The 13,423-nt window shown below is 40.1% G+C and overlaps 2 protein-coding genes across 3 annotated transcripts; both read right to left on the bottom strand.

Moving 5' to 3' along the window:
- Positions 1-830: 830 nt before the first annotated feature.
- LOC147138437 (calreticulin-like) lies at positions 831-7,105 on the bottom strand. Its single transcript, XM_086047698.1, has 9 exons — positions 6,811-7,105; positions 6,027-6,128; positions 5,513-5,716; positions 5,337-5,431; positions 4,047-4,256; positions 3,864-3,977; positions 3,360-3,503; positions 2,005-2,097; positions 831-1,904 (listed from the first exon to the last, which is right to left on the bottom strand). The coding sequence occupies exons 1-9, from the start codon at positions 6,902-6,904 to the stop codon at positions 1,689-1,691; spliced, it is 1,272 nt and encodes a 423-aa protein (XP_085903824.1). The 5' UTR covers positions 6,905-7,105; the 3' UTR covers positions 831-1,688.
- An 887-nt stretch (positions 7,106-7,992) lies between these two features.
- Positions 7,993-13,353, bottom strand: tor3a (torsin family 3, member A). Of its 2 annotated transcripts, XM_086048331.1 has the most exons (6): positions 13,060-13,352; positions 12,868-12,990; positions 11,592-11,857; positions 10,945-11,120; positions 10,282-10,406; positions 7,993-10,015 (listed from the first exon to the last, which is right to left on the bottom strand). In XM_086048331.1, the coding sequence occupies exons 1-6, from the start codon at positions 13,235-13,237 to the stop codon at positions 9,768-9,770; spliced, it is 1,116 nt and encodes a 371-aa protein (XP_085904457.1). In that variant the 5' UTR covers positions 13,238-13,352; the 3' UTR covers positions 7,993-9,767. The 2 variants fall into 2 exon arrangements, with proteins under 2 accessions (XP_085904457.1, XP_085904458.1); XM_086048332.1 differs by lacking the exon at positions 12,868-12,990 and having other exon boundaries at positions 13,060-13,353.
- Between the last annotated feature and the right edge of the window lie 70 nt (positions 13,354-13,423).

The raw sequence follows: 13,423 nt of genomic DNA, 5'->3' as shown, positions 1-13,423 counted from the left end.
TATACAATATCAGGGCGGTCAAGAGGTTAAAAAATTGAGAGATTAATGAATTATGATCAATAATTTATTGATCTAATTAATCTATTTGTAATCTCACTTAAATAATTGCTGAGAAAAGCCCCAAAGCCCCCCACTGTCCGTATGAGTTGAAGTTCCACTCACCATCAATAAAGTGCAGTCACCGCCAAATAACCGTGGTTGCGAGTTGAGGTCCAGTGATCTGCGGTTATAGCAAATTTGTCCGAATCGCTCACCAAAACATCAAGCTTGCTTTTCTTTTCGCCGTCATACATCTTTCTGATTTTAGTCATCACTGCAGTCAAAAATAAATACAAGTGAAAATAGAACCAAATATAAAAATATATAATTGATATAAATAAAATAAAATATAGATATTCAACTGTAATTACATATTTATTTTTGTACTTATTTCCACATTTATTTTGCCATTTCTTTTTTATTTTTGTATTATCACTTTTAGTTTGTATTGTAGATTTTTTGTTGTTCTTATTTCCAAATATATTTTTTTAGATTGTATTTTTTATTTTCACTTTAATTTAAAATCTCAAGTCTTTCATTTTAACATTCCTTTTAAATAAAAGATTACCATAAAAGATTGTTTTCCAGCTGTTACATTAATGGTGGAAAAGGTTTTGAAATTATGTCTCTTGGTTAAATTGGGGTTTGTAGACTGTTTGCACGCACTGTAGATGTGACCTGCTGTTGACTGACCACCATTCCAATCAGCTATTAAATGTTCTTCGGGTCTTATTTCCATTTTTTTCAGAAACTTTGCATGGGTGTAAATGAATTTCAATAAATATAGAGGCTTTGTGGTCATTTTATGTGGTTGTTTTTATTGGACAGAACATTTTTTCTTTTGCACTCAAATGACAAATCCCCTCACTTAAATTACCAGCAGTATTAGTACAAAATGTCTACAAAAAGGATCTGCGCTCAGCTTCAGTGTGCATCCGGGATGAGGACAGTTGACTGCATACACGCCAAACGATGAGCAAACCTAACATGAACAGAAGCTTTCCTGCTGCTGGAGTGCTTCAGACAACTATTCAGAAACTAGAGTTGTATGTGCACAAATGTTGGAAATGTGGTAATAACTGTACAGTGCAAACATATGCAAGGGATTTCCTCACAAGTTTAACATCCCAACTGGAACAACAATTCAGACTTTTGAGGCTGTATCTCCCCTTGTTTGATGCCCTGCACCTTGGAGCAGGTGCTTGAAATTTGGGATTGACAAAAATAATTAAAACGAAGACAGCATTACAAGACAAACAAAGAATATGAGGTAACACAAATATTTTTTTTTTTTTTTTTTTTTACAAAAAACTACAATTGTTGTGTCAACAATATTTCTTAACCCAGATTTTGGCAAATCAAACCATACCTTTACGTACACAATTGTTTCATATTAACTGCAAATAAAAACAAAAAATAAAATGTGGTTTTGTAGTCTGGACATTCACTGCGACCTCTTCCTTTCTGATCACATTTCTATTATAATCATCACAGTTATTTATTATCATCATGTTATTATGGTATTGTATAGCATTTTGATAATGATATTTTTAACCCTCTCGTTCTTTGTAAACAAAACTCCTCCCACTGGGTGAGTCTTCTGTGGTTTGACAGTCTGCTCTTTAAACTGCTCCTTGCCTTTCAACTGTTTATAATTCATCCTTCATTGGGGATTCAGTGTTGTCTTCCTCTTCCTCCTCGTCCTCTTCATTCTCATCCTCGCCATCTTCCTCCTCCTCGTCATCCTTTTCTTCCTCCTCCTCGTCTTCATCGTCCTTTGCCTCGTCTCTCCTCTGCTTGTCCTCTTCCTCACGCAGCTTTCGCTCCTCCTCATCTTGGCTTTCTTTCATCTTCTTCTCGGCATCCTGGTTGGGAATAAAATAAAAAAGTTTTAAAAAAGAATATTTAGGGTGGAAAAGGGGTAGGGGGGGAAGGGCTATATAGGGCAAAGACTTGTTTACATACCTTGGTTTTGCCCCATGTTTCGTCACCGACCTCCTCGGCCAGTTTTGGGTCATTGGTGATCAGGAAATTGTCAAAGATAGTGCCAGACTTGACCTACAACAAATCAAAAGATTGCAATGTTACCGGTAATTATTAATACCATTATTCAAAACCATCATCACTGAAGAAAAATAATCAAAGTTAAAGACAGTGATTTGTCACTTGAGCGACAGTAAATCTTTACAAGTTGAGTGTTTGTTGAGTGCTCCGTTTCCAAATCTTCATATTAGACGTGGTGAACTGTAAATATTACAATTATTAAAAAAAAAAAAAAAATTGGCGCATGCTTTTCAGCTGACATGGGTTTGTTTTCATTTTTTTTTTCAAATTGCATATTAAAATGAATCCATCCATTATCTATACCGCTTATCCTCACAAGGGTCGCGGGGAGTGCTCGAGCCTACCCCAGCAGTCTTCGGGCAGTAGGCGGGGGACCTCCTGAATAGGTTGCCAGCCAATCGCAGGGCACACAGAGACAAACATCCACACTCACAATCACACCTAGGGGCAATTTAGAGAGTCCACTTAACCTACCAAGCATGTTTTTGGAATGTGGGAGGAAACTGGAGTACCCGGAGAAAACCCGCGCAGGCACGGGGAGAACATGCACACTCCACACAGGGAGGCCGGGGCCGAGATTGAACCCACGACCTCTGAGGCGGACGTGCTAACCAGTTGATCAGGTGTGCTGCCTGCATATTAAAATTATTTTATATAAATTCCTGGGGCTGCATTTTCTATTATATTTATTGTTGAGGTAATTGGTTGTTGAGGGAACCAACCAGACAAAATGTTGCAGACACCTAAAAGTACACTAAAATATTGCACATTTTTAAAGAAAAATGGCATGTGTCATCGTCCACACCACTTATCCTGCACTGGGTCGCAGGATAATGCATTGATTGTACATACTTTGCATTTCTTTCGCCTAATAGCATTCTTACCCAAGTCATTTGTAACTCTGTCACAATATCAAAAAATACTGACCTGATTGCTAATTTTTTTTTTTTTTTTTTTAGCCTGTGTTGATTCTCAGTCATCCAGGTCCGTAAACATTGAATCGAGGCAACAAGACTTCTTTTGTGTTTTTCTGGTTTTATGAAAACATTCAAAAATAACTTAGGCTATTACACTGGATCCGCAACATATTCACAGCGTTTCAATTTTTCCACACTTTATGTGACTTGATTTTTCCGACTTCTTTGCCACAACCTAAACTTTGCCTTTCTTAGCACCGGTAAGTGCTTATTTGGTTTTTGTTGTCATTTACATGAGTGGAGAGTCACAGTCATAGTCAGTCATGCGTTTTGCGTTACCTGCCACAAGTCCAGTCCAATCACGCCAATGCTGTCATATTTGTAGATCTCAGAATCGGCCGTGTACTCCGGGTTGTCGATCTCGGGATGGATCCACTTCCCCTTGTAGGCGGGGTTGCTGATCTCTTTGGGCTTCCACTCGCCCTGTTCAATGCAGCACACACCGTTAAATTCACCACATGAAAACATATTTCCAATCTTCTCTTGCTCCATTGACACCTGAAGGCCTGCAACCTATCCAAGATTTTTACAATTGTTATTCTACCGATTATCCTAAAGATGGATTTTGCATGATCAACCAAAATGTGCATGTAAGGTGAAAAGTATTATTGTTGTCCACTTGGGGTTGCCATTCTCACGCTCCTGAGTGTAACATTGTGACTTTTAGTGTTTGTGGCTTTAAGAACCAAGGCCTGGGCTGCTGAATGACATGGGAGTCAGTGATTGAGAGTGTAGTTATTCAATTGAATGTTTCAGCCCTAATTACTGCTATAATTCATGTACCTTGTATTCAGGGTTAGCGATCATAGGAGGCTCCCACTCTCCGTCCATCTCATCGTCCCAGTCGTCTGGCTTCTTGGCATCGGGGTCGGGAATGTTCTCTGCTTTGTCCCAGTCCTGTCATACAGACCCTGAAGTTAGTCAAATTCGTTCTGGTGCCCGTCGAAATGGAAGGTCCTCACTCGCCTCTGGTTTGGTATCGTCGGGGTCAGGAATCTTCTCCCGGTCGTCCCAGTCCTCTGGTTTTTTGGCTTCGGGGTCCTTAATCTTCTTTGGGGGCAGCAAGTCCCAGTCGTCCTCCAGGCTGCCAGACTCCACCTTCTTGTTGTCGATCTTCACCTCGTACGTGTTGTCGGGGTTGACGATCAGTGTGTACAAGTGAGTAAATTCATCATCCTGACGGGCAGAAAAACATCAATGTTTGTCAGGACTAACCTTTAGATGTATGTCCTGCAAACCTTCCGCAGTTAAATACATTATTCATTAAATATATTTTGACATCAATCATGAGATTTCTGCACAAGGTTATTGTTGTTATACTAAAATTGAAAAAAATATACAAATTAAAATAAAATGAGTTAGTTAAATAGGTGCCATTAAAACAAATCACGAGCATTTTCTCTGTCTGTCTCAAATAAAAAGTGCCTTGTAAGTGGAGTGGAATATTTCAAGAGAAGCAAATCTCAAAGTCCGCTTGAGAAGTTTGCATTTTGGCAGCGACGGAAGGAACGCATGCAAATAAAGACTTGCATTTGTTTACAATGATGGACAGAAGTCTCTGCAAGATAAACAAAAAAAAACATTTAACGTCCATACTACAGCATGTGTGTCATGAATGGCTCTACTGTAATTATTCATTGAAATGCATCAAATCTTATGCAGTATTATGCGCTGCACTTGTAGCACTTCAAGGGAACTGTAAGTGGAAAAAAACTTGTTTTAAAAACGGTATTTATTACACAATATTTTTGACTTGTTTTAATCTCACACTCAAATACCCCGCATCACATAGAAAAACTCAAATGAATACATTACACATCACAAATCTTTAGAAATTATATATTAATAAGTAAGTGCCTACATCCCACTGAGACAACTTCCTATTTCCTCTCTTATGGTCTTTAAAATGTGAGCAATTTGCATTTTATCTTTATTTTGTAGTTATTCACTGAGTTTTACAATTGTGTGACAGTTAAACAGTTTCAAATGTTATTGATTGTAAAGTTAAAGGTTTCATGTGGAATAGACCTTTTTGTCCATTAGTTCCTATGGTAAAAATGATTTCCAGTGTCCTGGAACAGATTTGATTCAGCCTTCGAACTACTACAGTATATAATGTAGATCTAGTTAGTTCTAGACATTTTAATGCAATCGGAATAGCTTTACAATTGAAATGCGTTGAGGATATTTTTAGTTGCTAGTTCCTTTGGAATTAGAAAAAAGACCAGCTTGTTACACAACCACTCAATGACTCACCTTGCATCTGATGTCTTTGTTAACCAAATGGTTCTTGCCCTTGTAGTTGAAGATGACGTGCACTTTCTTTGTGCCGGGGCCGCAAATATCAGGACCTGCGCACAGAAGTCTGAAATTCAACGCACACATCTGCGAGGCACCCAAACCTGAGGAAGAACCTGTCGAGCACACCGTACCAAACATGATGTTGTAGACAGAGTCCCCGTGCATGTCCTCCTGCTTGAGGTCTGAGGGGAACACTTTGACATAGCCGCCGCCGCAGTCGATGCTCTGCTCGTGCTTGACGGTGAACTGGACGACGAGGGGCTGGCCTTTGTTGCTGAAGTCGTCGAAGCGGGACGACAGCGCATAGAAGCGGGCGTCTTGGCTCGTCTGCAAACCTGTTTTAATCGTATCGTGTCACACGGCCTTGCTCATTGTGCACTTCACCCCCCCAAGTTGATATCTTTAGCCTAATGCAATTAATTATCAAAAGTCATTCAAATTACACAAGAGTGGATGACAGTGAATCTACATAAAGCATTAACCAGTTCTAGCAAGCACATTGATATTTTTTATTTATATTGTGACATTGTTCAGCTTCGTTGTTTTGTACTCATACTGGTATGGGTCTGACTAAAAGGGGTATTAACATCTCGAATAAAATCCATTCATCACCTAGCCATAAATTGATATGAGCCATCCACTCACCTTTGTCTGTCCCTGCATCACCGTAGAACTTGCCTGCAGTCAGGACAAACTTGCCATAGTCGGTCTTGTGCTTGGATTCCTCCCAGCGACTCTTCCAAGCGTCTACACACACAAAATAAGTTCACATTTCCTGAGATGGGACACACAACCTCAAGGCCTACAGTTGGTGAAATTTAACTTTTAAGAACAATTGAATTTAATATTTTACAATTATTTTTTAATCGTTTATTAAGTTACAGTGCAATTTTATGCCACTTTTATGTAAAATATATTTTAATTGATTTTTTTTTTTTCATTTTCAGATATTCATGGACAGTTTAACTGTTTTAACTAAGCATACTGTACCAGTGTCTTAGAACAATTCTAATATACTGAACACTTAATACAGCGTTATTTAAGGTTTGTCATGATGGAGCGTTTTTTTTTTATGTTGGGGGGGTTACAGTCAATGACCAGGGGAGGGACGTACAGAAGGGGGAGGGGAGACGTACTCGGGTTTGACCATACATGGGGGAGGGGGTGTCAAATACATTTGGGGCTGATACATACAAGATGTACGCAAAATTACGCAAAACGGGACAATTCTTGAACAATTTGAGGCAAAAATCATCTGAAAACTATACTAAACTAAGCTAAGCTAGTGAGTGCATAGTAGGCTAATGGTCCCATATGTCCATGCACCGACACAAGCCTATCAACACAATACAGTCAAGTTACATACAACGTTAGAAGACTAAAACATAAATAAATCAATATAATTAAAATGATCGGAAAATTAGCTCACCCCCATCTTCGAATTGCTCTCGGAAATAGACAGTGGACTCGGCCAGGACACAGGCGGCCGACATGGCCAAAAACAACAGCGACAAGGCGGTCATTGTGAGGAGAAACACTCCGTCAAACTATCTCTAAAACGAATACAATTAATATGAAATTTCTGCTGTGGTTCGACGCCGTTCAGCAGTGACCAACAGTCCGTTAGTGCCGTTTCACTGTAATCATGCAGGCTCTCGCCTCTCGGCTGGGAACAGATGTCTCAATCTGATTGGCTGTTGGGGCCGGAGCTCGGCCAGGAAGTCAAAGTCCTCTCGGCCAATCAAATAAGTGAATGCGCTGACGAGCTGGAGTTTAGCCAATGGACGAAGACCACGCGTTCGCTTGATACACACCCAAAGGAAGAGTGATGCGTCTGTGGTATCTTAATGGAGAAGAGTGATGCCTTTGATGCACATCATTAAGTCACAATCCGAATGACAACTTAAAAGGACGAATCGTCATTATTTTACTGTAAATAAAAGTGTTTCCACTATGTGCAGTTACTGAATAATAATCTGCCCCCACATTCAGTACAGCTGGTGCCAAAAATGAATGTCAAGGGAAAGGTCATTTTATTTCCGTAATTTGTTTAAAAAAGTGGCCTTCTGATACGTGTAATATTAAATATGCCCTCAATACTACATTTTGGGCCTCCCGTTTGCATTCAATACAGCATCAAATTGGTGTGGCATGGAGGTGAACAGCCTTTGACACAGTTCAGGTGTTAGCGTAGCCCAAGTTGCTTTGATACTGGCCTTAGATCATCTGCCTTTTGTGGTTTGTTCCTTCACCTTCCTCTTGACAATGTCCCATACATTTTCAATTGGGTCAAAGTCAAGCAAGTTTGCTGGCCAATCAATCACTGTTATTCCATGGCTATTAGGCAGCAGTGCATAAATTGCTCTAAAATTTCCTGATAGACCGTCAATGATGGTTTTCTGCACAACCGTCGGTGGTCTTCTCCATGATTCTGAAGCCTATTAACCCAAACAGACCATTTAAAGATGAGAACAATCGTTGAAGGTGTTTTGCGGTATGTGTCGCTTTCTGCAATAATCATCAAAATTGAAACAAATAAAGTCTTGAAATATTTACAATTTAACACACTTCCCGGGATCTCAAAATCTCAAGCATGTAGTGACCACAGTACTGAGCATTGATTATTTATTCATTTGTTTTTGGCGCATAACAGAAACAATGGGATTTTTTCCCCATATTCACACTGATATGTTAAATTTGAAAATTCCAAGAGCAAAATCACATGACAATAAAACCTATGACACATTCAGCACTTATAAATACATACAAACAACGACAGGTAGCATTTCTCCTAATTTACAGAGTAAAAAGTACTTTTAAATAATCATTAAAACAAATTTGATAAAATGTATTACGGTACATTAATTGCATTTCAATATTATGCCCCTCATATTCCCCTGTAACATTACCAACCACATTATACATGACGCAAAATAAGTAGTCAAAGAAAGTCGAACGTAAGTAACACTTTAATCCTGACCACATTTCAAAATAATAAATAGTGCAACATAAAGATCTGTGGAGGGTGGTTAGACATTGTACAGTGCAAAAGTGTTGTGCAGTACTAGTGACTCAAATGGTGAACATAAATCAGAACACATCTTGACTCCCACCAAACTGTGAAACTGGTTTAGAATACTTTTGTGTTGGTAATTATACTGTTAAATTGACGTAAGTGAAAAGGAGGATACAACAAAACAAATGTTGTCCCAATACTTTTGCAGTCCGTACAGTAGGGGGAATAATTATTCGATCCCTTCTGAATGTGTAAGTTTGCTCCCTTACAAAGAAAATAATCTCCAGATTTATGGTTATGTAATGGTGATAGTATATGACACATTGTCAGTCAAATACAGAATATTTAATCTTGGAGCCTTCAAGCTACCCCTGCTCAAGAACGACTGTTTTAAGAAAGAGAAAGTGCTTTGTGTTTAGCATCAACTTTGTTCATTGTGCCAAGTTAATTTAAACGGGTCTTATTTAATTAGTTAAAAAAAAAAATAGAAATCTGTTTTTTTCTTAACTTTTGCTTCACTACAGTTGAGTTGAATGATTTATTTTTATTTTTTTTTAAACTTTTACCAGTATTTTCTTTACACAAGTCTCACGCTGCTCCAATGTAAATTCAAGCTTGGAAACAACTTTAATGACGCACAACGACCAGTAGATGGTAGCGATGCCATCGTAGATTTGAGATCAGCCAAGTTGGAGTCCACTGTGAGAAATTTGTTAAACCAACCTTTGTTCTACTGTTGTTTATAAAAGAAAAAAAACGGACTAAAAACTTTTTTCACGGTGAAAGGAGTCTATTCTTTCATTTGGTAGATTGAGTGTATATAGAATAATTGTACACAATATCCTGTGGGTCTTAAAAAAGTCAAAATGCTCTAAAATGGTTGGGACTAATGAGTTAAGATGGTTTGCCAACCTCCAATAGACACCACAGAAGAACAAAGGAAAAACATTAGGTCGTCGTGTTTTATGTAGTCACTTTGCACGTTTGCAGGAGATGTGGAGAGCAAATGTATTTCAAAGTGCAATTTCTGCTATGAAGAAAACAAATGTTTGTGACCGATTAGTTGCCTTTCCATTTAGTTTTAATAGGAAAAGGTTTGCCACCTCAATGTGGATCATTTTTCCTTAAGCGAGCAAACCTACGATAATAATTTCCCCCACTGCAGTCGACCAGGTGATGTTCTTCATCTCAAAAGGAGCATCTTCAACAATGAGGCACGTCCTCCTTCGCCGTGCGATGGCATTTTGTTCATCCCGCTCACACAGGAAGTGCTCTTGTTGTCCTTGCACGAGTAACCTGGATAAACGCGTTTCCCACCTGCACCGGCGCGCACCGCATACCATCCTTCCAGGCGTCTCTCTTCGTTTCTTCTAAGGAAGAAAGAAGTTGATCCGCTGGGGGATGGACTTGCACCCCTGGGCCGAGAACAGTCTCTCCTCCTTGGGGATGTACAGCATGGCCTTGGCCACCTCGTCCAGCGTGGCCTCATCCGACTCCAGGCCTCGCGCGGTGAAGGCGTCCCTCGCGCACAGCTTGACGTGACGGTACTCCAGAGGTAGGAAGGGCACGAAGAAGTCGATCAGGTGGCCGGACATCAGCTCGCTCTTCGAAAAACCGCCTGGAAGCAGAGCGTGAGGTCCATAATATTCATTCAACGACGGCAACAAATTTAACCTGCGAGCATGGCGGATTCTCAAAATGATCATCAAACTTTTGACGCCTTGGGAAATTATCCGATTCCCCTTTGTGATCCAAAATTTGTACCTTGGCTCAGCAAAGTTAGGAAACACTGCCAATGGAGGCTAATTTCGGCAATAAGGGATTACAAGACGACCTTCATAAAGTTATAAATTGCTATCTCTCAGCAGGAGGGCTTCTCAATACCTTGAGCTTCCATTGTTTCGGCTCGTAGTCGGTGTTCCAGATCCTCCATCCCGATGTCTTCTCGGTTCTGACCAGAGTGCCAGAAGTCCAATGCGACGTCATTGATCGTCGCTCCTCCAATATTACTGCACAAGACATGGGCAAAAAATTTAGGGTTAGCAATGTAGATTCATGTCCGTCCTAATATAAGAAACATTTTTAAAAAACAATTTAGCAAACACATCTGTATTATTCTTATTAATAATGTGACAGGAAGTTAAAAACTATTTAAAAATGACTTAATTGCAATTATGGTATTGGCTACCAAGACGCTACTTAATAGATTGCCAGTTAATGAAGGTTTTAGGAACAGATTATCTCCTTTCATTTCTTCCTATGAGGAAAAATTGCCTTTCATTGGATGCCATATCCACCAAGGAGGTCATGTTGGTTGGTTGGTTAGCAGTGTTAATAAGATGAAGAAAGCAAACAATATTTTCATAAAACCACATAATTTTGTGTAGATATGGAATACATTTCAATGAACAAAAAATTGTCCAAATTAATGCAACATTACAGAACTCTCGCGATAACGTAAACACAATACGGCAAACTTTATCCACTCCTGCTCGACTGAATGTCATTCTAGAAACGTGAAACGCTGAGGACGTAAGGCAATCCAACCTGAGGAAGAGGAAGATGGCCTTTCGGTAGTTGACCCCGTCCACGTTGTCGTAGTGGGCCATGTACGGCTTGATGGCGTCGATGAGGCCCGGGTGCAACTTCTCGGCTTCGTCGAAGATGAACAGCGTCTGGGAACATCGCAGGACCGTGTCCCGGATTGCCTCTCTCAGCTGACCCTGAAAAGTACGGGTTGAATGACTTCAAAATTTTGGGAGTCGAATCGACTTTGATGAACCGATGATGTCACTGATATTTTTTTTTTCCCACTGTTCCACCGTAGTGTTGATGTCACTCAACATTTCATTTGAAATACAAGTTACAGAATCACGACCTTTATGAGTGAGAGTTCAATACTAATGCTCATCCGAATTTAGACTTTCCACTTCACCTGTGTAGTAATGGTGACCCAGTATCATTCTGAAATGCAACACAGCGATTGTGTAACATTTGTGCACACTGGACGCCGATCACGGCAGTTGTGGTCCAGCTGGGCTGATGCCAGCTTCCAGAAAAAAAAAAAACCTTTTGTGTTTGATTTTGATGATTCCCATCCATAGCGTTATTGCTCAACTTAGATTAAAGTTCGAACTGGGCAAGGACTTGGCCGACATGTTCTTGGCGGCGAGCCCTCACCTCTTGCATCTCACCTTGTACGTGTCCACCATCCTGGCGTGGTGAAAGTGGAACGGGGCGATGAACAGGCGGACGCACTCGCTCTTCACTCCGTCGCGATAAAGGTTATCAGCGACTATCCGGGCCATAAAGTTCTTCCCGGTGCCCGACCAGCCATGGAAGGAGAGCGTCAAGGGCTTGTTGGACTCCGGGTTGTTGATGAAACCCTGGATTGCTTTCAGAACTACGGACTGGGCCAGGTGCTGCCCGTGCAGCTTGCTCTGAAGATCGTTAGCCAAACCTACAAAAAGGGACATGAATATTAATTTGAACTAATTCGTCTGGTTGCTGAATGTTCACTGAACTCCTGAACATAGCCATGTGCATCACCTGACTTATAGTTCTCCATTTCAATAACCTATTGAAAATTTGAAAAATGCTTAATGCATTAAAAATGGTAAATGCTTAATCAGATTATCAAATATTCCTATATAAATTGAAAATATATATTCATAAATATCTAAAGTTAATGCACATTCATAAGTATGTAAAGAAAAAAAGAAAAAAGAAATACACATTTAAAGAAAAACTTTTAGTGCACGTTTCTCTGCAACCGACTTATTCAAGTTCACGGAGTCACTTTAAAGTAGTTGTGAAAGTCTTTGTTCGTGTCTTCAAGACTGTTGTAACTAATGATTATTTTAACCAATTGTGTCAATTTTTTTGTTGATTAATGAATTGGATGCATAACATGTTTCAATTTTCCAATTCAAAAGTTAACAAGGTATCCAAACGATTAATCAACTATAAAAACAATTAGTGATTTATTTGATAATTTGATAATTGTCGAATCGTTGCACCACTAGACTGCTTGTACTGCGCCCTTGTGGCCAAGTCACAAACACCAAAATGACTCGAAATCGTATAATCATGATAGTGTTTGATTCTTTACATTCTATTTAATAATGTTAAATAATGTTGTGTGGTTGTTTCATAAAGTAAAGCGTAGCGTGGCATTTCCCTTATCCCATTTGTCAGATTTTAGGGGAGGCTGAAACATATTAATGGCATTACCATTCATTTAAACAGGGAAAGATGATTTCAGAGAGGATTTGAAGCTACACATGACGGCGGTAACTGAGCGGCCCATTTTGTCACTTGACGTTATTACGCCACTTCAGCCCATGTCGTAAACCGAGGACCCCAGCATCATGAATGCAGTTTGAACTAAAAAGCATTGCATCTGACCAGTAAACAATGGCACACCAACTTCAACATAAAACAGCTTGGTAAACTGTTGAATTATACTACCAGTGATGTTGTTGATCACCCTGCAATCTCCGGACTCGCAGCACTGACCCAAGCTGCAGTACCAGTGGTACAGCAGGTTCGTGTAGTCCTGGGGGAAACCAGCCCACAAGTCCCTGGTAGGAACTGTCCACGTCAAGTGTCAAGTAATTATAGAACACAACCTTTACGGTTCTTCGTCGCTTAATTTCTTACCTTGCTGCGTCGCATCGTCCTGGTGGGGCTGACACTCGCCTTCCCAAATGTTGCAGTAAATGTAGTTAAAATAGTACGATGACGCGTTGGACAGCGTGTCCAACTGGAAGAAGTGAGCGTGCGCTGGTACGACCAGCACGAGAAGCGGCAAAAGGGGCAACACGAAGCGGGCAAACATGAGGAAAGGAGGTGGGTAAAGCTCCGTTAGAGGTACTGATGAGAATGGGAATCAGTTAGCTCGCTGCTACGCTACTTCTACTGAAGAGTGCTCCATTTACACACCGGAAGTCGCCGCGACGACTAAGCCCCGCCTGCCTATAACTGACTTGGCGGTTTTTACATTACAAACTGTACTTTCCAATAA

The sequence above is a fragment of the Filicampus tigris genome, chromosome 12, assembly GCF_054856515.1.
Source record: "Filicampus tigris isolate MCC_2025a chromosome 12, RoL_Ftig_1.0, whole genome shotgun sequence".
NCBI lineage: Eukaryota > Metazoa > Chordata > Actinopteri > Syngnathiformes > Syngnathidae > Filicampus > Filicampus tigris.
Note: the sequence above shows the minus strand (reverse complement) of the source record. Positions and strands in the feature narration are given on the sequence as shown.

Bases quoted from the DNA above. Each gene is read 5' to 3' on its own strand.
- tor3a (XM_086048331.1), bottom strand. From the start codon at position 13,237: ATGTTTGCCCGCTTCGTGTTGCCCCTTTTGCCGCTTCTCGTGCTGGTC. The intron at 12,991-13,059 runs GTAAGAAATTAA...TGACGTGGACAG, and splicing joins GGACGATGCGACGCAGCAAG to TTCCTACCAGGGACTTGTGG. The intron at 11,858-12,867 runs GTAGTATAATTC...CCCTTTTTGTAG, and splicing joins GGTGATCAACAACATCACTG to GTTTGGCTAACGATCTTCAG.
- LOC147138437 (XM_086047698.1), bottom strand. From the start codon at position 6,904: ATGACCGCCTTGTCGCTGTTGTTTTTGGCCATGTCGGCCGCCTGTGTC. The intron at 5,432-5,512 runs GTACGGTGTGCT...TTCTGTGCGCAG, and splicing joins TGTCTACAACATCATGTTTG to GTCCTGATATTTGCGGCCCC. The intron at 4,257-5,336 runs GTGAGTCATTGA...TCTGCCCGTCAG, and splicing joins ACAAAGACATCAGATGCAAG to GATGATGAATTTACTCACTT.